This window comes from Ascaphus truei, chromosome 5 (assembly GCF_040206685.1).
Source record: "Ascaphus truei isolate aAscTru1 chromosome 5, aAscTru1.hap1, whole genome shotgun sequence".
Classification (NCBI taxonomy): Eukaryota; Metazoa; Chordata; class Amphibia; order Anura; family Ascaphidae; genus Ascaphus; species Ascaphus truei.
Genome location: NC_134487.1, coordinates 126,286,419 through 126,309,968, shown reverse-complemented (window position 1 = coordinate 126,309,968; position 23,550 = coordinate 126,286,419). Strand labels below are relative to the sequence as shown.

Genomic DNA, 23,550 nt, shown 5'->3' with positions numbered 1-23,550 from the left:
GGAAGAAAGAGAGGGAGGGAGGAAGAAAGAGAGGGAGGGAGGGAGGGAGGAAGAAAGAGAGGGAGGGAGGGAGGAAGAAAGAGAGGGAGGGAGGGAGGGAGGAAGAAAGAGAGGGAGGGAGGAAGAAAGAGAGGGAGGGAGGGAGGAAGAAAGAGAGGGAGGGAGGGAGGGTGAGGAAGAAAGAGAGGGAGGGAGGGAGGGAGGAAGAAAGAGAGGGAGGGAGGGAGGGAGGAAGAAAGAGAGGGAGGGAGGGAGGAAGAAAGAGAGGGAGGGAGGGAGGAAGAAAGAGAGGGAGGTAGGGAGGGAGGAAGAAAGAGAGGGAGGGAGGGAGGAAGAAAGAGAGGGAGGGAGGGAGGGAGGAAGAAAGAGAGGGAGGGAGGGAGGGAGGAAGAAAGAGAGGGAGGGAGGGAGGAAGAAAGAGAGGGAGGGAGGAAGAAAGAGAGGGAGGGAGGGAGGGAGGAAGAAAGAGAGGGAGGGAGGGAGGATGAAAGAGAGGGAGGGAGGGAGGGAGGAAGAAAGAGAGGGAGGGAGGAAGAAAGAGAGGGAGGGAGGGAGGAAGAAAGAGAGGGAGGGAGGGAGGAAGAAAGAGAGGGAGGAAGAAAGAGAGGGAGGGAGGAAGAAAGAGAGGGAGGGAGGAAGAAAGAGAGGGAGGAAGAAAGAGAGGGAGGGAGGGAGGAAGAAAGAGAGGGAGGGAGGAAGAAAGAGAGGGAGGGAGGGAGGAAGAAAGAGAGGGAGGGAGGAAGAAAGAGAGGGAGGGAGGGAGGGAGGAAGAAAGAGAGGGAGGGAGGGAGGAAGAAAGAGAGGGAGGGAGGAAGAAAGAGAGGGAGGGAGGAAGAAAGAGAGGGAGGGAGGGAGGAAGAAAGAGAGGGAGGGAGGGAGGGAGGAAGAAAGAGAGGGAGGGAGGGAGGGAGGGAGGAAGAAAGAGAGGGAGGGAGGGAGGGAGGAAGAAAGAGAGGGAGGGAGGAAGAAAGAGAGGGAGGGAGGGAGGGAGGAAGAAAGAGAGGGAGGGAGGGAGGGAGGAAGAAAGAGAGGGAGGGAGGAAGAAAGAGAGGGAGGAAGAAAGAGAGGGAGGAAGAAAGAGAGGGAGGAAGAAAGAGAGGGAGGAAGAAAGAGAGGGAGGAAGAAAGAGAGGGAGAGGGAGAGGGAGAGGGAGAGGGAGAGGGAGAGGGAGAGGGAGAGGGAGAGGGAGAGAGAGAGAGAGAGAGAGAGAGAGAGAGAGAGAGAGATGCCCCACTGGATCAGTGCATGCAGCAGGGTAAAGACCAGGACCTGACAGAGCAGAGGGAAGCAGGCAGACAGAGGCTACTACAGAGAACGATAAGGGAGCCCAGCTGTGCAGGAATTACACCAGGTTGGAGAGGGTGAGCTAACACACAAAGGATATAAACTGCAGTTACATTGCCATCACAGTTTGATCTTTGTGAAGCACCAGGCCTGCAACACACACACAGATTAAGAGCTCAAACAATTGTGCTAGCACACCAGGATCTACAGGCCAGTACCCCATGATTGGGAGGCCAGACCGAGATAAAAGTTATGTTTGCGCAGCGTTCGCACGATTGGTATAGTTTAAGTATGTGTATGGAGTGATACTGAGATTAAGAGTCACCGTACTGATTGATATAAGATATGTAACACCACAAAATTATAGCTATACGAGTGTATAAAGCTTGTTATAATTCATTACCACTGTGTTGTGTCTAGTCACTACAGTCTCACACAACATGTACCACACACTATAAGAATTAAACAGTAACCCATAGGACTCCGACTCCCACCTCAGCGATAAGCCATATAATCCGAGGTAAAATAAAGAGGGGTTACATTTGTCATATTGGATTTTGCACTTTTGGGGTTTTTGCCTTTTGTTGTACTTCTCAAAGAAACAGGAGCAAACACAGCATTGTAATGTGCCCAGAAACTATAACAGGATCTAGGAAGAACAATTAAAATGCACATTTTGGGGATAACGTTGGTATAATTAAAACCTTTTTTTTTTTTAAAGAAACTATTACATAACAATCATTGCAACCGAATGCTTTGACAAATGAATGCAAGGAATACGTGATTTCTTCCCTACAGAAATGTTCTTGTAGTCTCTCCATGAGAAGGTAATAGGCCACTCTCAGCCGGAGGCAAGACACAAGTAATCTGATTGAACAGGTCTCCATAAAGGAGACTTTACTCTCCTATTCCCTCAGTTGCACATACAAAAATAGGAGGCAAAAAGAGAGGCAGGCACCGTTCATTTCTGGTATTGGCACCAAGAATGCACGTCATGGGGAGACGAGAAAATAATTTATCTGCAAGAAAGAAATTCCCTTTTCTCATGCGTGTCCATGACAGTGCATCACCATATGGACGTCCCAGAGCAGTCCCAAAGACAAGGAGAGGGATAATTATTGCACAATAGCCTGGAGGAAATCTCTCCTAAAACGCTCTTCGGCTGAAGTGAATACATCCAATTTGTAATGCTTAGAAAATGTGTGTAGGGATGACCAGGTGGTTGCCTTGAATATCTATTCAGATGTGGCTTGCTGTTTCAATGTCCATGATGCTGCAACTGCCACCGCCTTTGTAGAATGAGCTTTAGATATTGGAAGTGCTTCCATCTTGCTCTGTTAAGATTCCTTAATTGTTGTCCTAATATACCTGGCTATGGTGACTTTGAATTTTGCATCTCCCCTCCTGGGAGAAAACAGAACAAGTAACCTTCTGGACCTTCTTATAGGTTGAAAGCTCCCTTTCAACCTTTACGTTGTAAGACAGAACATGTTTAGGTGTGGATGCATCACTGGTCTTGGGTCTAAAATCATTGGAAGATGCCATGAACAATTTGTTCACATAATAGGATGTAGACAAATTGTCCATGGCATCTTCCAATGAAAACTAGGTCCTCGTTGGTGAGGCTGGTGCAACCGGAATCACTTCTGCTCTACCAGCTTTTATCTTCTCTAGACAATCCTCTGAAGCATTGGATAAGGTAAATATATATATATATATATTTCCAGTATAGCAAGAGCATTCATGAATGTGGTTCTGGGGTATGGGACCTGGTAAAAAAAAAAGTTACAAATGTTGCGATTAAACCTGGATACCATCAGATCAACTGGAGCTAGCCGCATCTTCCCACTATCATGTGAAAGTTCTGGCTGAAGGGCTTATTCACCTGTATCCAGAAAGCTCCTTCTCAAATAATCTTCCATTGAGTGCTCTATTCCTAAAATATACATTACCGATATCGTTGGAACACTCCATTCTGCCCATTTGAGTATTCTGGCAACTTCTTTCCCAGCTTGTAAATGCGTTATGACCCGGCCTTTGAAGTGCCCAATTGCTTTAAATATTACTTTCAATTCAAGTACATTTATTGACAGCTCTGATACTATCAGACACAAAGATCTTCTTTTTGCGAGTATCCACAATTGAATGCAATCCTGTAACACTGCAAATTTGACTTTGATGGAAGGAAATTAGCTTCCTTGGTTATCGGTCTTGAGAAAGAAATGATGCTTTTCCTTCTGTAATTCTGGCGAAAATTGCTTTCATTTCTTCACTAAAAAGAAGTCCATAGGAGAAAATAAGAGACACTGGCTTGTTCTTTTAGAACATGTCTGCTAACCATAGCACTCTTCTGGCTGCTACTGATGATGGTGATGACCTTACCAGAAGCCTGATTGTATTTAGAGAGGCATGGTTTAAAAAAGTAATTGTTTCCGCAAGGATTGAAGAATCGTTCAGACTTTTCTGTCTCCTGGACCTGAATTCAGCGATACCTGATGGTTTGTGAACCAGGATTTTATGATCCATGCCAGGCAGGTTGCGGTGATAACAGGTCAATATGCCGTCCCCATGACAGTGAACACCTTCTTTAGTAGGCTTTCAATCATCTTATTTATCATCTCATGGAATGAGGGATTATAGTCTTCCGAGTCAGCCTCGTAAACGCACGTCTACTCTTGATAGAGACTCCCAGACTTCTTTATCTTCCTCTTTAAATGGATACGTTTTCTGCAAACTTTTCAAAATAATTTTTCTTCCTTTCTGGATTCCTTCATTTATTTTTAGTACGTTTTGATATGAAAAGTAGGAAACAGGGAGACAACCGCTTAACCTCTATGCAGTGTAGGGAGGGAAGGATGGGTGCACCAGGGAAATAATATGAAGCAAAGCAGGGCGCGCGCTGCCAAGACAGATTAAATTGAGTATGAGGCCGCTAAGGGGTCACATGACCTCAGCCAATCAGCGCCAGTCACCGTTAGGCCATGACTGAAAAAGTTGCCTGACAGCCGAACGCTCATGCCTGGAGAGTTGGTGACGTCACACTCTGCTCTAGTATACGGAAAACTAAACGGACGAAAGAAGGGAGGGAGGTATGCCCCGGACGAAAGAAGGGAGGGAGGTATATATATATATATATATATATTAAACACACACACACACACCTCAACCCCGTTATAACGCAGTGCATGGAGTCCAAAAAATCTCATTGTGATATAAGCGGATCGCGTTAGGTGTCCATCTAACCCTCTCCTCGCGCCCCCTCCTTACCTTGGCTCCGACGACTGGCATCATGACGTCACGTTGCCATGGCGAAGCGTCAACTAAAGCCGTCTGAACCACGGTAAGGAGAAGTCACAGAGGCGTTCACTGCTTCCCCAGCATTTAATTTAAATGCTTTTGAGAAGCGCGGGGGCCTCTGTAACCCCTGCGCCCCCCCGCACAGAATTGTTTGCAAATGATTTCTGTAATCTTACATGCATCCAGCGAACCTAAAAACTATCCAAACAAAAAATTGGGAGCCACGCTTGCATCGCGTTATAAGCAGATTCGCGTTGTAACGGGTCGCGTTATATATATATATATATATATAAATGGTTTTTGAAGCAAAAGGTGGCACTGTGTGCTCATTTGCATGTCATTTCCCAGAATCCCTTGCTGCAGTGGAAGTGCTGTGTGCTGGGTGATAATGGGGAAAGGCGGGGTTGCAGACCTGCCTAAGACATGCAGATGAGCATACAGTTGTATTTACATTTATATATATAACACGTTACTAAAATAGCTTTTATACAGACCTTTGCATCCAAAATATTAAGGGTTGTTTCAATTTGTTGAATTCGGAGTGACAGGGCTGACAGTTTCTGTTAAAAAAAAAAAAAAAAAAAAAAAAAAAAAAAAGGGGGGGGGGAAATAAAGGTTGCATTTTTATTCAAACATGATATTGAGAATATATTTACACATATAAAAAGAATTATGTATTTCAAACTGAGAGAAAGTAAGAAGAGTGCTCCAAACTAATCATGGTCTGTATTTCCACAAAACCAGAATCACTACAAAGAGCACTTGGTATTGAACTTGAACGTTCAATTTGTTTTAAAAGGACTTCAGCAATACAAAGTGTCACAACTACTGTAATTAGTTGCATGATTAAAAATGGCTTTTTACATGTAAAGTACAAACATGGATATTAAAAAAAAAAAAAAAAGTAAGCCATTCCGAAAATCCCAAAATATTCACCAAAGTTTGCTCAAATCAGAGCACCTTCTGCAGCTTTAATAGTTAAAAAAAAAAACACAATTATTGTTTTCAAAGAATGGATCTGAGAACAATAATTATGTCTATTATGTGCAAAATAATGTACATTTTTATCTTGAAGGTTTTATGGAATTGTGTGCCATTATTGAATAAAAGACCTTAGGCTTTGCATCACAAGACTTGTGTTTCTGCAGGATTCATAATTCAGTAACTCACTACATGTTCCTTTCCATTCAGAAGGTGGGGTGACCCAGCACATGATAATATTGAGCTTAGTAGAGTGTTCCATTCTCTCATCTTTCTTGCACGGTGGTTGTACTTTCCTGATAAAAAGAAGGATTATAACATACCTCTTCACACACTGTAGCAAAGCGGTTAAGGAATTGCACGGTGTGCACCACAAACTGGTTCAGAAATGCCACTGTTCTTTTCTGCTGGATAGCAGGGACCTAGGGAATTCAGAACACGAATACAATTAGGACATGCACAGAACATAGTATAGTGTTCACTGCCTAAGTACAAATCTCAATGTAATTTATGTCTCATCAGGGTGTGCATGTGATCCCCTACACTCCCACGAGTGGCCCTCAAGCAGTGAACAAACCTTGGTGAGGTCTATCCCAGAGCCCACAATGGGCAGCCCGTCTTCATCCATTACCCGGACTACACACAGATGCCCTGGCTGCAGTCAGCTGTCAACCCATGTGATTCTGCTCCACCGTATAGTTAGAGCGGCGATTTCCTGACGTCAAGAAACGGAGATGGCCATCTTTGATTAGGGCAAATAGCAGTTTGTGAAGGTAATACATTGAGTATTGCGGACACGGCTCAAAAGTTATTTTATATATAAATAATGAATGCTCTATTCTCCTCTTTATTCATATGGCAAATATGATGTACATCATTAAAAAAAAATAGGACATGTCTTCATATGCAGTCATTGTATTCATATCATTTGACGCCTTTCTATTTAAGTGCTTTGACACCATTTTCGGAAATGCCCAGTTTCTACTCCTGACAGTAAGGTTAATTGGCTTTCCCATAGCCAATATGGCGGCCGAGACCATCTCAGTTTGTCGCGTGGATTACGAAGACGCCAGTGATAGGCGTAAAAACTCTGTCAATACACCATATTGTGATACGCACTTGCGTGCCAAGCCTCGCTTTGGCTGTAAAGTCACAACTTTCCTCTTCTCAGAGGTTGCCAGGAAGATGTGCTGTTTGTTAATTATCTGACAGTCTGCAGGAAGTCACGGCGTGGCTTGTGCTTTATAACGGGATATTTCACAATCTGCCATCAGTGTAAATATGACAGGATACAAACCAATGTCTTTATTGCCTTGCTGTGCCATGGGTTTCGGATCTCTCTCTGCATGTTCTGGCACAGGAGAGGAAGAGGATTCATTCAGAAATCCGAGAAACAAAATAAATGAGGCCTTGCAGCCAGAAACAGGGCTGCCTTTAAAACATTCTCGCAAAGGACCCTATTTGGTATGGTGAGAAGTGAAGTAATGCAGTTCATAATGCATAAGATTATTTGTCTCTATTATATACTGAATCATGTATGCTACAAGCATACCTACAATGTGTCCCTGCTTTTAAATTCATGTTTTAGTTAACACTAGTAAAGCATGCAAAGAGCATGCCTTAAAACTACCGTTCAAGCAATGTCCTACGTTTGTTTTAAAAAAATCAGTTCTGTACTATGAGAAAATACTTAAAAACAAAAAACCCACATTTAAGGGTATTTTTAATGTATTCTAATGTAACACGCATTTTTGTTTCTATAGCAACCATTTACGAAGTCAGATCCCCATCCTCTACTGAAACTGTCTCTGGCTCGAGCCCTGCCCTCTCTAGCAGTGCACCAAATTATATCTAGTGGCTGCCTGGTCACATGATCTTCCACACAGAATTTTGCATCTTGGGGACTCTTCTGCTGCACTAACAGAGATTTAATGAACCCCCTAGCCGATTCTTCGCCGATCATCACAGGAGAACGTATCGATCAGCAACTTAGCTACAGCGTTAAACCTCCTGACAGTCACATTTTTCTTATGTTTTCTCCAATGCATGTTAATGAAGAGTGAATTTTCCACATTGACAAATGCGCCCTCTTCTGTGGTCCTCAATGATCCCAGTCAAAATAATTAAATACATGAGCTTTATGTTATTTATTTATAAAGTGTTTTACCAGGAAATATTTAAAAATGAGAGGTTGCTCTCAATGTATTATGTGCTCCTAGAGACAGCTGTGACAATACATCGTTACATTAAAGCTGCAGTTCAAGCTGCCGTTTAAAAAAATAAAAACAATCTGCACACTGACAAGTAATTAGCTAAATTGCCAATCAATCCGTTCTCCTGTGATCGATTGGGGAATGATTTGGCTTGGGGGTTCATTAAATCTTTGTAACTAGACCAGAAGAGTACCCAAGATGCAAAGTTCTGTGTGGAAGATCATGTGACCAGGCAGTCACTAGATACAATTGGTGCACTGCTAGAGAGAGGGCAGCGTTCAAAAAGGGGTGTGCCAGAACCCGTCTCAGAAGAGGAAGGGGATGTGACTTTGTAAATGGTTGCTATAGAAACAAAAATATTTTTAATTATATATATATTTTTATTTTTTATTTTTTTTCAAAACAAATGCTACAAGTATTTTCTCATAGTACAGAACTTGTATAAAAAAAAAGACATGTAGGATATTGCTTGAACTGCAGCTTTAAATGAACAGAGGTTATAAATTAAATTCATAGGCAAAATATATGGTTTTAGGAATTGTATTAGAGCATTTCTAACATCAGCAAACGGCTGACACACTTTGACTGCCGCCTTTGGGGAGACTTGTGTTGTCTCATATCAAAGAGAGTCCTGAGGTGAAGTAACAGCAGCTGAAAACAAACGGACACTCAACAAAAATACAGGGTGGCAGAGAAGGTGATGAATTCCAGCTTTTTCAAGCTGGGTCTGTCCTTTCTTTATGAAATTAACCCTATCCACATTGGCTTAGTGGACAGGAAGAGTGAAGGGGGAGCATGGTGGGGAGACTCTTTGGGGAAACTCGCCTGGTCTCGTATCAAAGGAAGGTGGTACTTAATATTCCAGCTTAACTGAAAATATGGACCTGGTTGAGATAAATTGTGCTTTAAAGAGGGGTTACCCGCCTAAACAGTTTGAAAACTTTGGGTAAATCACTTTATCTTCCTATGCCTCAGGCACAAGCATTAGATTGTAAGCTCTACAGGGTAGGAGCTCATTGTAACTACACCATCGCTGTTATAAGTTATACACATCACTGCGAAATGCTCAAAGAACTAGATTGGTCATCACTTGAGTCTAGGCGCAAAGTTCACCTTTCCTGTCTCACCCTCAAATATTTTCTGGGCAAGCTACCCAGCTACCTGAACAAGCTCCTCACCCCTACCACATGCAGTACCTATCACCTGAGATCAGACTCCAAAAGACTATTCATGGTCCCAAGACTCAACAAAGTATCCGGACGTTCCTCCTTCTCCTTCCGTGCACCCCAAAACTGGAACAACCTACCAGAGACTCTCATATCCACCACCAGCTTAAGTTCTTTCAAATCTAAGGCTGTCTCACACTTTAATCTGGTCTGTAACTGTTTCATACGCTCATAATATATATTTTCTTTAACTGTGCATGCAATGTCTTGTATATAATGTATACCTTGTTCATTTATGTAACTGTATTTGTAACCATGTATTATTTTGTTTTACTCTGTGCCCAGGACATACTTGAAAACGAGAGGTAACTCTCAATGTATTACTTCCTGGTAAAATATTTTATAAATAAATAAGTGGAAAAATATAAAAACTTTGTGGTTTTGTGATTGTCACTACCAGTCTTTACAAATTCTTTGTTTTTCAGAAATGAAATTATGCGACAAATCATCTTGTGTATAATGCTAAAGAGGTTAGTAGCAAAGGGATGAAAAACAAACACATTGCAATATAAAAGCAAAAGTTAGCAGCATTACTACACTTCTAACCTCCCCGAGGTTCTTATTAGATCAGTTTTTCTTATACAGGATGCTACAGTATGTCAGCAAAAGGTGCTTCAGATTCATCTAACAGATTCCCCATTCTTGATATAACTATGTTTCTGAGGCCAGAGTCATGTGTAGAATGAATAGCCCAGATAGTTTCAACTCGTTCCTGTTACAAGCACAACAAGTACTTTGTCTTTTCTTCACTTTATTGGGGAAAGCATAGATTCACAAAGGCACTTTTGGATGATGGTGTTGTGGGAGAATGTCTCAATGGTGAGTGTGCTTGAAAGTGGGGAAAGGTGAAAAGGATGAGGCCTTGCCAGTAGAGAGAATAACAGAAGGTACTCACTCAGCCAATGTAGAAGGTAAAAGGAAGTGAGAGGGAATCTGGGTAGCAGGATAGTCTGGGGACAGACCATCTGTGAACAAGGCAGAGGGGGAGAGCAGACTAGCCCATTCTGAAAGAAAGGCTGAGGTTGCTATAGCAACTCACTGACTATGGCTATGTAAACAACATGTGTATCAAAATGTTGCCTTTTACACATGCAGCAAGCTGCTGGGACAGGGAAAATAACAGGCAGCTAACTAGGGAGAAATGAATCCCATAAGCTGCAAAGGGGGACAGAGGAATATGGAATCTAGTTCCAGGACACTCCCCGTCTGGTATCTGGAGATACCACTATATTCCTGGAATATGTGGAACATATGTGCAATACAACAACATAACAATGGAAAGTTCATGTCCACATGACGATGTGATACCGGCCGGTACCACCAGCTTAAAGTCCTTTGGCCATTGCGGTAAGGGAGGCCAAGTGGATGCACAGCTCCAGGTTAGCTTGATGCACCACAATGTCTCTCAGAGTCCACGGAACTGGTAGTAAGTTCTTCCTTGTTATAGTCCGATTTAGTCATTAGGAGGATAATCTCTGTGATGGGTCTTAAAAAGGTTTTAACAATCCCACGTTGGATCACCCGCACTTCTACCTTGCGGACCCGCTCATCTTCGCTTGGGGTGGGGATGTTCCCTACTTTCTGGGTTAGGAGCATTGCTGGTGTCAAAATACTTGGTGATTCTGGATCCGTTGACACTGGAATCAAAGGCCTAGCACTAATTATCGCTGATATTTCGGCCATAAATGTGATTAACACTTCATGGGTGAGTCGAGTCAAATCAGTTTTCAGCATCATAGAGTCCAAAATACGCCGGACCACCCCGATCATGTGCTCCCATGCTCCACCCATGTGAGAGAAGTGAGGAGAGTTGAATGTCCACGTACACTCTTGGTCGTGCAGGTATCTCTGGATACTGTTGCCTCTATTGTCTTTAGTGTTTATTTGTAATTCCTTACATGCTCCAACAAAATTGGTACCGCAATCGTAGCGTATTTGTTTAACTGGTCTTCTGACTGCAAAGAATCTTCTGAGAGCATTTATGAAGCTTGAAGCGTCCATAGATTCTATGATCTCGATGTGTATAGCTCGGGTACTCATGCAGGTGAAGAGTACCGCCCATCGTTTACTGTTTGCTAGTCCGCCCCTCGTTCTATGTGAGATGACCATCCAGGGTCCAAATACACCGAGTCCTACACCGGTAAAGGGGGGTTCTGTATTAAGTCTGTCAATAGGCAAGTCTGACATCCTTTGGTCTTGGCTTTTGCCTCGCAACATTCGGCACCTAACACATTTGTGGAGATTACTGGCCACGCACCTTTTCATGCCAATGACCCAAATGCCCGCCGCCCTAATTGCGCCTTCAGTGAAGTGTTGTCCCTGATGCATGACTTGTTCATGGTAGTAGCGCACCAACAAAGTAGCGATGTGATGCCGACCAGGAATGATAAGAGGATTGCTTTCCTCACTGCTCAGTTGGGACTTGTTGAGGCGGCCTCCTACTCTCATGAGACCGTCATCGTCAATGAAGGGATTTAACTTCCAAAGTGGGCTGTTTTTGGGGACACTCTTCCCTCCACGAATTCAACTGATTTCTTCCGCATACGTTTCTCTCTGAACATGACGGAGAACAGTTTCCTTTGCCCTTGTAACTTCCTCCACGGTGCGCAACTCTTTGCAGATGTGCCAGCCGGTTGTTTTACCATCTGGTGTCTGGCGGAAGGAGAAGGCTATATGCCCGAGATGGGCTACTGCTCGGAGGAGGGCTGTCCACCTTGAGAAGCGATGGAATCGACGTGATCCGAATGCGTTTCTGTACAGTATATTTGTGAGTAACACGGATACTTGAGGCCTTATCTCCGTATCCTCTTCGCGATCCACGAGTTCAAAGTCGCCAACTGGGGTTGATGGCGTTTCCGCGGGCTACATAAGAAACGTAGGTCCTGTGAGCCACAACGTATTCTGCAGTTGCGCTGCGGGTACTGATCTTGTGGCATGGTCTGCAGGATTTTGGTCTGTGGGCACATGGTGCCATTGTTCTGATCGGGTTGACTTCCTGATTCTTTCTACGCGGTTGGCCACGTATACGTAGAATCTTCTTTTCTTGTTACATATGTAACCTAGTACCACCTTGCTATCTGTGTAGAATTTGACAGCATCTGGTTTGCAGTCCATCTCGTTTTTGATGAGGTCTGCCAGTTCTACCGCTAACACTGCGCCACATAGCTCGAGTCTGGATATGGTGTGGTCGGGTTGTGGCGCCAGCTTGGCCTTGCCAAGGATGAACCTGATATGGTAACTTCCACCCACGTCCGTAGTTTTTAGGTAGGCCACCGCTGCTATGGCTTTTGTGGAGGTATCTGAGCACACGCAAAGCTCTTTGCTGTGTGCAGCGGTGAGAGATATGGGCGAGTAGGGGCGTGGGATCTGAAGTTGCTCAATGGTCTTCAAGGAATACTTCCACGTTTCCCACTCTTTCCGTTTTTCTGGAGGTAGTGGGGTGTCCCAGTCCTGCTTCTCGAAGGACATTTCTCTGAGAAGAGACTTCCCTTGTATAGTGACAGGAGCTACGAATCCTAGCGGATCGTAAAGACTGTTAACAGTGGACAGGACTCCGCGTCGTGTGTAGGGTTTTTCCTCGATGGCTACCTGGAACGTAAATGTGTCTGTTTTAAGATTCCAGCTTATCCCCAGGCTCCACTGTATGGGAGGCATGTCGGTCCCCAGATCCAAATTCTTGAGATCGTTTGCGTGATCATCCGCGTGGAACGCCTTCATCACTATGGCACTATTGGAAGCTATTTTGTGCAATCTTAGGTTGGCGTTTGCCAACATCTTTTGTGTCCTTTTTTTTTTTCAACTTTCAATTTTTATTTGTGGATATCAAATATACAGAATCTCACCTCCCATAAGCGTAAATAATCGACAGTCCACTTTTAACAATCGTCAAAGGCATCATCAACAAACTAGCAACAAACATGGAAACAAGACAAGACGTACCTGACTCACCAGACTGGGGGGGGGGGACACAAAGGGTGAGGGGAGGGAGGGGGGGGGGGGTGATCCTGCAAATTTCTGGAGATGGAACTGCCCACCTCGGGGCGACGGCATCTCGCTATTTTTTAACCTGTTGCTCAGCGACCCTGTCGGGGGGACCTATCTAATAAAATCCTATGTCCTTGTCCAGTCACATCCAAGGAGAGCGCATTTGCTATTATTAGTGCAAAATTGTATCGGCGTCCACCCCTGAGGTGTTGGATTGGGCTAACCACGGGTCCCAGACTTTTAGAAATTTAGTGCCAGAGTCGTTGACCCAGCTCGTCAACTGTTCCATCTGGCAAACGTGCCAAATTCGATTCCTAATTTTGGGGATGATTGGGATCTCATTCCGCTTCCATAAAGCTGCGATCTCGCACCGGGTGGCGGTCGCGAAGTGCACGACCAATTTGTGTGTCGTTCTAGACATGTCCTGGGGCCGCCTGCCCACGAGGAACAGCCACGGGTCCAGGGGGATCTCTAACTCGAGAATCCTTTACAGCCAGTCCCTAATAGCTTCCCAAATCGGGACCACTCTCGGGCAGGACCACAGCATATGGTTGAGGTCAGCGATGTCAGTATCCTCTGACAAATTTAGCTAATTTAGCAGGGGTATGGTACCACCGCATAAGGACTTTATATGCGTTCTCCTTCAACGTGACACATATTGAGCTTTTGCGGCTGTTTGCAATATGTGGTCCCATTCCTCGTCCTCTAGACTGTCCCCTAGCTCTGTCTCCCACTGTCGCATGTATTTCAGTCGGGGGCTGTCTACTGTGGCCGGACAGAAAAAATTAACCGTGTAGGAGCTCAAAAGAGTGTAGACAAAGGTGCCAGGCAGGGCAAAGTCAATATGAAAGCATTTAAATGGAGTTGACACCGGGTATATAAAGTCGGGTAGGACTGTGATAAGGAGCAAGGTAAGTGACTAGTAACGCAAGAGAGGGCTGTTAACGGGAGAATGGAACGGTACTCACTCAATCCCTGACCCTGGCTGGCCGCCCGGTGTGGAGTCCACGCGACTCACAAGATCACCGCTCTGCTTTCCTCCTTCCAGCTCCAGTCCTGCATAGATGCGTCTCCCTCTGTGTTTGCGGCTGCTTCCGCTTCCGGTGGTGAACGCTGATCCTCGCAGCAGTGACTGAGAAGGTAAAGGATTCGTGGTCCATCCGCTCCAGAGAAAATAAGGTAAGAACTCACCAGCAAAAAGGGGTTAAAAACTAATTTATTGGGCTACATAAAAACAAAAAATAGACAGTGACAAACTCTCCCACGCGTTTCACGCCCACTATGGCGCTTTCTCAAGGAGTACTGGGTAAGGGGAGGTCCTGGGTATTTAACATACTCCCCGTCATGCAAAACAGCTGATGTAAATAAACACTTGATTTTGTTTTGCAGATAGTAAAGAAACAAGACAGAACAGAAGAGAAGCAGGATGAGAAAAAACAGAATAAGGGAAAACAGAATAAATGTATATACTATATACAAATGAAAAAAGAAGGGTAATGATGAATAAGTGAAAATAAACAAATGAATGAATGAGATACATCTTGGACAAAGATGATTCCTGATGTTATGTCCCAATAAAATATTACCAAATCATGTCATGCCTCATATGTAATGATTGACTAACCAATGATTATAGCCTATCCAATTAGATAGGTAGAAAATTAACTCACTGGTATACAAATAAATTTTAGCATACAAAGCTTCGCATGGAATTGCAATAGAAATAATATTGCAATAAATAGGTAAGTGGACGTATAATAGTGTTGAACCATCTGAGTCTCTAATATGTTAAAACATCATAAAGGAATTTCAAAAAATAGTAGTAAGTCACCCTGGCAACCGATAAAGAATACAGAGTGATACTGGAGTCTGCTCACATGCACGACTAGAGGGGGGATATAAATGGTGGGATAAAGATGATACATTAATAAAGTAATACCTTTTGAAGCACATTATATGTGCCAATTAAGTATAGTACTATAGTATATCCTTAAAGGAAACTCTTCAGGTCCCAGTCGATATTTAACCCATTGGGTGCTAAGGTGTTGAGTGTAAATATCCAAAATGCCTCACGTCTGTGAAGCAAATTGGCTCTATCACCACCTCTGTAATGCATTTTAACAGACTCCAGTGCAACACATCTAAAGTTCAACAGACTTCCCTTTTGACATATGTCAAAGTGATTAGAGACCGGGTGCAGTTTGTCTCTCCTGAGAATTAATCTCATATGCTCAAGTATGCGTTGCTTTAGCGGTCGCGTGGTTAATCCCACATACCGTTTATTGCAACCACACATGAGCATATAGATCACATGGTCAGTGTTACAAGTGATACATGACAAAATCTTGAACACTCTCGTGTTATCAGACCCTGAAAATGTTTTAGTCTTCAAAAGATATTTACATATCTTACAATGGTGGCAGGGGTAGCAACCAACCAAGTTTGGAAATAATTCCTTGGGTTTAGAAATTAATCTAGGCACACTAGGAGAAATCAAATTGGCCATTGTTTGAGATCTTTGAAAGACCACACGAGGATCATGGGTCACCATGTCTTTAAGAAGGGGGTCAGTACCTAGTATGGGCCAGTATTTCTTAATGATTTTTTTGATATCATATGATTGGTTGCTAAACCTGGTAATGAAGAACGGTGGGAGATTGTCATTAGTTTTAGTAAGAGATGTATTCTTTTTGAGTTTAGTAGAGGAGACTGCTCCCCGTTTAACTATAAGGTTCTCTCTTGGCTCCATCTTTGCACTAAGATAGGCCTCCTGGAGAATAACCGGATCATAACCCCTCGCCTCGAATCTCTCAATCATCTCAAGTGATCTAATTTCAAAGTCCTCAATGCTCGAACAGTTCCTACGAAGGCGTAGGAATTGGCCCCGAGGTATGCCTCTGAAAAGATTCTTATCATGAGAGCTTTTGGCATGTAATATGGTGTTACGAGCATTGGGCTTTCTGTAGATATCAGTATGTACTCTCATATTAAGATCAACATAAAGACAGAGATCGAGGTAAGAGATGTGATGGTGATGGTGCTGGGCAGTGAATGAAAGATTGAAGGGATTTTTATTAAGGTGTGAAATAAAGGCGTGCAATTGAGTGATAGTGCCTTTCCATACTAAAATCAAATCATCAATATAACGGTGATACGTGACTATAAGATGTCTGAAGGGGTTCCCATCTCCAAACACGTGGCACTGTTCCCACCAACCCATAAAAAGGTTGGCATATGATGGGGCAAAGCATGTTCCCATTGCTGTGCCACGCGTTTGGAGATAAAAATTCCTTGCAAACATGAAATAGTTGTGTGTCAAAAGAAAAGAAATACTATTTAATAAAAAAGTGATATGTGCTGGTGATAAATCTGATTGGGTTTCCAGAAAGAAACGTGCAGAAATAAGGCCATGTGTGTGTGCAATGCTGGTATAAAGTGAGGTCACATCTAGTGTGACCCATAAGTATTGAGGTGCCCAGGTGAAATCTGAAAATATGGAGAGTACATGAGATGTATCAAGAAGATGCGAGGGGAGGGCAGAGACCAATGGCTGTAAATAGTGATCGACATATATTGAGAGGTTCTCACCTAGAGAGCCTATGCTAGACACAATGGGTCTCCCCGGTGGAGCCAAGAGAGACTTATGAATTTTAGGTAGATGATGAAAAATTGGGATAACGGGACATTTACACCTCAGGAATTCGAACTCAGTGGTTGACAAAACCTGAAGTATTCTTCCTAAATCCAAAAGTTCATCAAGCTCACGTCCGAAGGCAAGTGTGGGGTCAGATTTTAATAAAACATATGAATCCGCATCGCTTAGCTGGCGTAAGGCTTCTTTAATGTAATAGTCATAGTCGACTACCACTACCGCTCCTCCTTTGTCAGCTTTTTTGATAATGATGGTGTTGTTACTTTGTATATTTCTTAATGCATCACGCTGAGCAGGGGTAAGATTGGCAGTGGTTTGTCTAGTAGTACCCATTGTAGATATGCCTTGTGATAAGAGTTTCAGATCTCTCTGAACTGATGTTTGAAAAGTATCTATGGCATGGCCTCTAAGGAAATTGGGACAAAACGTGGACTGTCTTTTCAGACCAGAGTCTTTTCTTCCTAGAAAGTTCTGTAAAGAATCCTCACAGATAGTCTCTTGTTCCCTGAATAGCTCTGAGAGGTCCTGTAGATGGCACTGTTCTTTAAATGACAGATGGGCATTAATGTCAAAAATAGGCATTGTAGTGGACTGATTGTTATCAGAGGTTATTAGGTTTGAAGGTCCCCTTGAATCAGTTTGACATTCTTTTTGTCTGAAAAATCTTTTTAAAGATAATTTTCTCGTGAACTTGTAAAGGTCCACAATTGTAGAGAACAAGTCAAAGTTCTTAGTGGGTGCAAATGTTAATCCCAGATCAAGAATTTCTATTTCTGATTTACTTAGTGAGTATTGAGAGATGTTAATCACATTAGTGTCTTCTAATTCTGGTACCTCATTTTCTTTGACGGAGCTGACCACCAGTTGATGTCTGGATCTTCTCCGTCGCCTTCTTCGTTTTTTGACGGTGGTTTCGTGATCTTTGGTTGAGGTACAGGATTGCTTTTTTCATCTGCTGAGGATACTGCTGACTCGTTCTCTGAAAAGGAAACACTTGGGCCCACAAAATCATTATCAGACAGGTCAGACTCAAAGCTCTTGCCTAATTGGTAACTGGTATGTGAGGTTTTTCTAAGGATAGACTTCGTGGGTTTATTAGACTTATTCCCTTGTTCCTGTTTTTTATTTGTGTTTGTAGGGTTATTGCCTTTATTAGATGATTTAGGCCTCTTAGGTCTCTGCCACATGTATATTTGGTTTTTGAGATAATCCGCCTTATCACGTTCATATTTGTTTTGTTTGGCCAACATGATGCCATTCTCTATGGTGTTGACACGTTGTGCTAATTTAGCATCCATTTCATTAAATTTGTCAATATCAGTAAATGCAAGAAGTTTTTTTTGGAGTTCTTTAACTTGCTTCTCTGCAATGGACTTTTCTTTAAGCTTACGTTGTATTATAAGTTCAATGAGCTTGAAAGAGCAGTGGTCTAGGATTTTAATCCACTGTGCCTCGAATTCCCTGTCGTCAAAACCAAAAGAAGGTGCTTTTTTAATTCTTAAGCCACGTGGTATTCTTTTATCTTTTACATAGTTCTCAAGAGAGATCAAGTCCCACCACAGTCTTATATCTTGCGTGATGTAATTTTCTAGTCTGAAAAAATGGGGCTTCAGGTCCTCTGTTGCTTCACAGACAAGGGCACAATCCTTGTCAAACACTGAGCCTGCCTTTTTAGACCTAGCAGTGTGGTCTGAGTAATTAAAAGCAAAGTGTAAGGGCATGGCTGCAACAGGACTAGGATCTGACATTTGAACCTCCATTATATCAATAGAGCTGCCAGGTATGAGGTAGAGAAAAAAAAGAAAAATAAATTGAAACAGAAAAAGAAACTGTGTAATAAATTGAAAAAATGTAGAAAAATTATAACATGCTGAAAAAATGAAATTAAAAAGACCTGTGACAAGGTCTAATGCTGGTGAGTTCAAAAAATAAGTCAATAATGCCTTGCACTCTGAGCAGGCAACGGTATAAAGTCTGGGATAGAAAAAATTAACCGTGTAGGAGCTCAAAAGAGTGTAGACAAAGGTGCCAGGCAGGGCAAAGTCAATATGAAAGCATTTAAATGGAGTTGACACCGGGTATATAAAGTCGGGTAGGACTGTGATAAGGAGCAAGGTAAGTGACTAGTAACGCAAGAGAGGGCTGTTAACGGGAGAATGGAACGGTACTCACTCAATCCCTGACCCTGGCTGGCCGCCCGGTGTGGAGTCCACGCGACTCACAAGATCACCGCTCTGCTTTCCTCCTTCCAGCTCCAGTCCTGCATAGATGCGTCTCCCTCTGTGTTTGCGGCTGCTTCCGCTTCCGGTGGTGAACGCTGATCCTCGCAGCAGTGACTGAGAAGGTAAAGGATTCGTGGTCCATCCGCTCCAGAGAAAATAAGGTAAGAACTCACCAGCAAAAAGGGGTTAAAAACTAATTTATTGGGCTACATAAAAACAAAAAATAGACAGTGACAAACTCTCCCACGCGTTTCACGCCCACTATGGCGCTTTCTCAAGGAGTACTGGGTAAGGGGAGGTCCTGGGTATTTAACATACTCCCCGTCATGCAAAACAGCTGATGTAAATAAACACTTGATTTTGTTTTGCAGATAGTAAAGAAACAAGACAGAACAGAAGAGAAGCAGGATGAGAAAAAACAGAATAAGGGAAAACAGAATAAATGTATATACTATATACAAATGAAAAAAGAAGGGTAATGATGAATAAGTGAAAATAAACAAATGAATGAATGAGATACATCTTGGACAAAGATGATTCCTGATGTTATGTCCCAATAAAATATTACCAAATCATGTCATGCCTCATATGTAATGATTGACTAACCAATGATTATAGCCTATCCAATTAGATAGGTAGAAAATTAACTCACTGGTATACAAATAAATTTTAGCATACAAAGCTTCGCATGGAATTGCAATAGAAATAATATTGCAATAAATAGGTAAGTGGACGTATAATAGTGTTGAACCATCTGAGTCTCTAATATGTTAAAACATCATAAAGGAATTTCAAAAAATAGTAGTAAGTCACCCTGGCAACCGATAAAGAATACAGAGTGATACTGGAGTCTGCTCACATGCACGACTAGAGGGGGGATATAAATGGTGGGATAAAGATGATACATTAATAAAGTAATACCTTTTGAAGCACATTATATGTGCCAATTAAGTATAGTACTATAGTATATCCTTAAAGGAAACTCTTCAGGTCCCAGTCGATATTTAACCCATTGGGTGCTAAGGTGTTGAGTGTAAATATCCAAAATGCCTCACGTCTGTGAAGCAAATTGGCTCTATCACCACCTCTGTAATGCATTTTAACAGACTCCAGTGCAACACATCTAAAGTTCAACAGACTTCCCTTTTGACATATGTCAAAGTGATTAGAGACCGGGTGCAGTTTGTCTCTCCTGAGAATTAATCTCATATGCTCAAGTATGCGTTGCTTTAGCGGTCGCGTGGTTAATCCCACATACCGTTTATTGCAACCACACATGAGCATATAGATCACATGGTCAGTGTTACAAGTGATACATGACAAAATCTTGAACACTCTCGTGTTATCAGACCCTGAAAATGTTTTAGTCTTCAAAAGATATTTAAATATCTTACAATGGTGGCAGGGGTAGCAACCAACCAAGTTTGGAAATAATTCCTTGGGTTTAGAAATTAATCTAGGCACACTAGGAGAAATCAAATTGGCCATTGCTCGTAACACCATATTACATGCCAAAAGCTCTCATGATAAGAATCTTTTCAGAGGCATACCTCGGGGCCAATTCCTACGCCTTCGTAGGAACTGTTCGAGCATTGAGGACTTTGAAATTAGATCACTTGAGATGATTGAGAGATTCGAGGCGAGGGGTTATGATCCGGTTATTCTCCAGGAGGCCTATCTTAGTGCAAAGATGGAGCCAAGAGAGAACCTTATAGTTAAACGGGGAGCAGTCTCCTCTACTAAACTCAAAAAGAATACATCTCTTACTAAAACTAATGACAATCTCCCACCGTTCTTCATTACCAGGTTTAGCAACCAATCATATGATATCAAAAAAATCATTAAGAAATACTGGCCCATACTAGGTACTGACCCCCTTCTTAAAGACATGGTGACCCATGATCCTCGTGTGGTCTTTCAAAGATCTCAAACAATGGCCAATTTGATTTCAAAGTTAGTTCGTGCCGGGCGCACGGGAAATTTGTTATAAAATGCCCTGACCTGGAGGAATCTAAATAATTCAGTATTTGGTAAGTTTGATTCCTCTTTAAGCCATTCGAACGTCTTGATAGATTTCGTACCCTCCAGGTCTTTCAAGTGATTATACCCTGCTTGCGTCCAATTTATGAATTTATCACCCGTCAGCCCCGGAGCAAAATCCGGATTTCCCCATAGGGGGGTCATTAATGATTGTGGTGAGGTGAGGTTGGCTTTAAATTTAGAAGACTCCCAGACCGCTAGTGAGTTCGCTATAGCGCAGAGCGGCGTCCCAATGCCTTTCTTGCATTGTTTTGGTAGCCAGATCAAATCATGTAGCGCCACCGGCGTACAACAATGTCGTTCTAGTTCTGTCCATCTTCTCTTTGTGGGGTCGGCGTGCCACTGAATAATTTGGCTTAATTGTGCCGCTTTGTAATACGCCATCAAGCAAGGTACCGCTAGTCCTCCTTTTACTACTGGTTTTGTCAGTAGACTTTTTGCGATTCGTGGGTGCTTTTTGTTCCAAATAAATTGGATGATGTGGGCCTGAAGGGCTTGGATCTCAGACTTAATTAACGGAATTGGTAGGGCCTGAAACAGATATAGCATCTTGGGCAGCAAGTTCATCTTTACACTATTAATCCTGCCGAACCATGATATCTCATAGCCCGCCCAAGCCCTGAGATCCTCCCTCAGCTTCCCCATCATCTTGGGAAAATTTGCTTTATATAGGATGTTGTAGTCCCTGGTGATATATACCCCTAAATATTTGATTGCGGAGGACTGCCACTTAAAATTAAAGTTAAGTTCTAATAATTTTTCCGTTGGTTTAGGCAGGTTGATATTGAGCGCCTCTGACTTGGCCTGGTTAATTTTGAATCCTGAGACCATGCTGAAGGTTCCCAAGATCTCGAAGACATTAGGCAGGGATGTAAGCGGCCTAGAGAGAGTTAAGATCACGTCGTCTGCGTATAACGCAGCCTTGTGATGTTGCTCCCCCGTTTGAATTCTTGTTATATTGGGGCATAACCTAATGTGGGCCGCGAGGGGTTCAATACAGAGGGCGAATAGTAATGGAGACAGCGGGCATCCCTGCCGGGTCCCACTCCGTATATTAAATAGTTCTGATGGGAAACCCTGGTGTCTTACTCTCGCTGTGGGTCCTGAATATAGGGTTAGTATCGCCTCTAAGAGGCGACCTCCGAACCCAAACGCCCCCAGCGTCTCTCGCAGATAGGACCAATCTATGCGGTCAAATGCCTTTTCGGCGTCCAGGCTCAACACCATTGACGGTATATTTTTCTTTTTCGCCAGATCTATCAAGTCTATTATCCGTCTGGTGTTGTCCGTCTGCCCGCGATAAAGCCTACTTGATCCGGGTGAATCAGCCCGGGAAGGACACTACCCACCCTGTTTGCTAGGAGTTTGGAGAAAATTTTTACGTCCGAATTAATCAGGGAGATTGGCCGGTAGCTCTTGTAGTCTGCCGGGTCCTTGCCGGGTTTGTGGATCACTGAGATAGACGCCTGGAGCATCTGAGCCGGGAAGGGTTCCCCATCTAGTATCCCGTTAAATAATTTCAGAAGCTGTGGGGCCAGGATTTTGCAGAATTTCTTGTAATACAAATTAGAGTAACCATCTGGGCCTGGGGCCTTGGCTGATTTGAGGGACTTAATTACCTCTGTAATCTCTTCCAGGGTGAAATCACCCTGTAGGGCCTCTCTCTCATCCCTGCCCAGGGTCGGAAGGTTTGCCTCAGACAGGAACCTTTCCAAGGTATCTGCTGTTTTCCGATTATGGTTAACCTTATCCCCGTCATATAGTGTAGCATAGTATTTTCTGAATGCTTCCACTATCTGTCTCGGGTCGGAGGTAAGGTCGCCCTGTTGTGTTTTGATGGCCGATATCCGAAAGTTTGGAAGCTTGTTTCGGAGCTTGTTGGCTAGTAGAGTATCTGGCTTGTTGGCTTTTTCGTAAAATCTACGCTTGGACCATGCTAACTCCTTTTCGGCCTGGGAGGATAACACTAGGTTAAGGGCCGCCCTCGTATCAATCAATTCTTGCCACGTGTTTTGGTTCTTATTAACGGAGTGCTGTGCAGTGAGGAGTGTTAACTTCGACTGCAGCGCCTTTATTTTGGAAGCCTTTTCCCTTTTCCGCTTACCAGCTATGTTCATAAGGACTCCCCTGAGAGTAGCCTTATGGGCTTCCCAGAGCGTGGCTTGCGACTGAACGCTTCCCGTGTTTTCTCTAAAGAAGTCTCGTATCCGTTCCCTTATCTCCCGCTCAGTTGCGGGGGCTTTGAGAAGAAGCTCGTTGAGCTTCCAGTTTGCTCCGGGTCTGTCTAGTCCTATTAATGTGCACCTCAGCTCTATAGGTGCGTGGTCGGACCACGAGATTTCATGAATCTCTGTGTGGCCAACCACTGGGACCACTCTGTTCGATACTAGGAGGTAGTCTATTCGGCTGTATCTGTTGTGGGGGTGCGAATAGAACGTATATTCCCTGGCACCCGGGTGTTGTTCTCTCCAAACATCTGACAACTGGCATTCTTGGAGGCCATTACGTATGGTTAGTAGGTCCTGTCTGTGGGCTGTGTTAATTTGTGTGCATCTGTCCAGGTCAGGGTCTAAGGTGCGGTTTAGGTCTCCCGCGAGGAAGATACTACCCTGCGCGATTTTGTGTAGCTTACTGAAGAACTGTTCGAAAAA

General features: G+C 43.2%; 1 protein-coding gene and 2 long non-coding RNA genes across 5 annotated transcripts in view; 2 read left to right on the top strand and 1 right to left on the bottom strand.

Annotated features, from left to right (window-relative positions):
- The window catches only part of WASHC3 (WASH complex subunit 3), a 12,537-nt gene extending 6,257 nt beyond the window's left edge, over positions 1–6,280 (bottom strand). Inside the window, exons 1-3 of the mRNA XM_075600629.1 lie at positions 6,140–6,280; positions 5,886–5,984; positions 5,076–5,141 (exon numbers count right to left, since the gene is read on the bottom strand). Coding sequence (XP_075456744.1) covers positions 5,076–5,141; positions 5,886–5,984; positions 6,140–6,190 — 216 coding nt within the window. The 5' untranslated portion in view covers positions 6,191–6,280. The remainder of the gene's footprint in view (positions 1–5,075; positions 5,142–5,885; positions 5,985–6,139) is intronic.
- Positions 6,281–6,711: 431 nt separating this feature from the next.
- On the top strand, positions 6,712–14,578 carry LOC142495324 (uncharacterized). 3 transcript variants are annotated; one of them, XR_012801720.1, is made up of 4 exons: positions 6,712–6,837; positions 9,427–9,471; positions 14,034–14,164; positions 14,375–14,578. It is a non-coding gene; the product is annotated as an uncharacterized LOC142495324 (long non-coding RNA). The 3 variants fall into 3 exon arrangements; XR_012801719.1 differs by having other exon boundaries at positions 6,712–7,026; XR_012801718.1 differs by having other exon boundaries at positions 6,712–7,031.
- A 3,918-nt stretch (positions 14,579–18,496) lies between these two features.
- LOC142494440 (uncharacterized) lies at positions 18,497–19,434 on the top strand. The gene is made up of 2 exons (XR_012801438.1): positions 18,497–19,020; positions 19,231–19,434. It is a non-coding gene; the product is annotated as an uncharacterized LOC142494440 (long non-coding RNA).
- Positions 19,435–23,550: the final 4,116 nt, after the last annotated feature.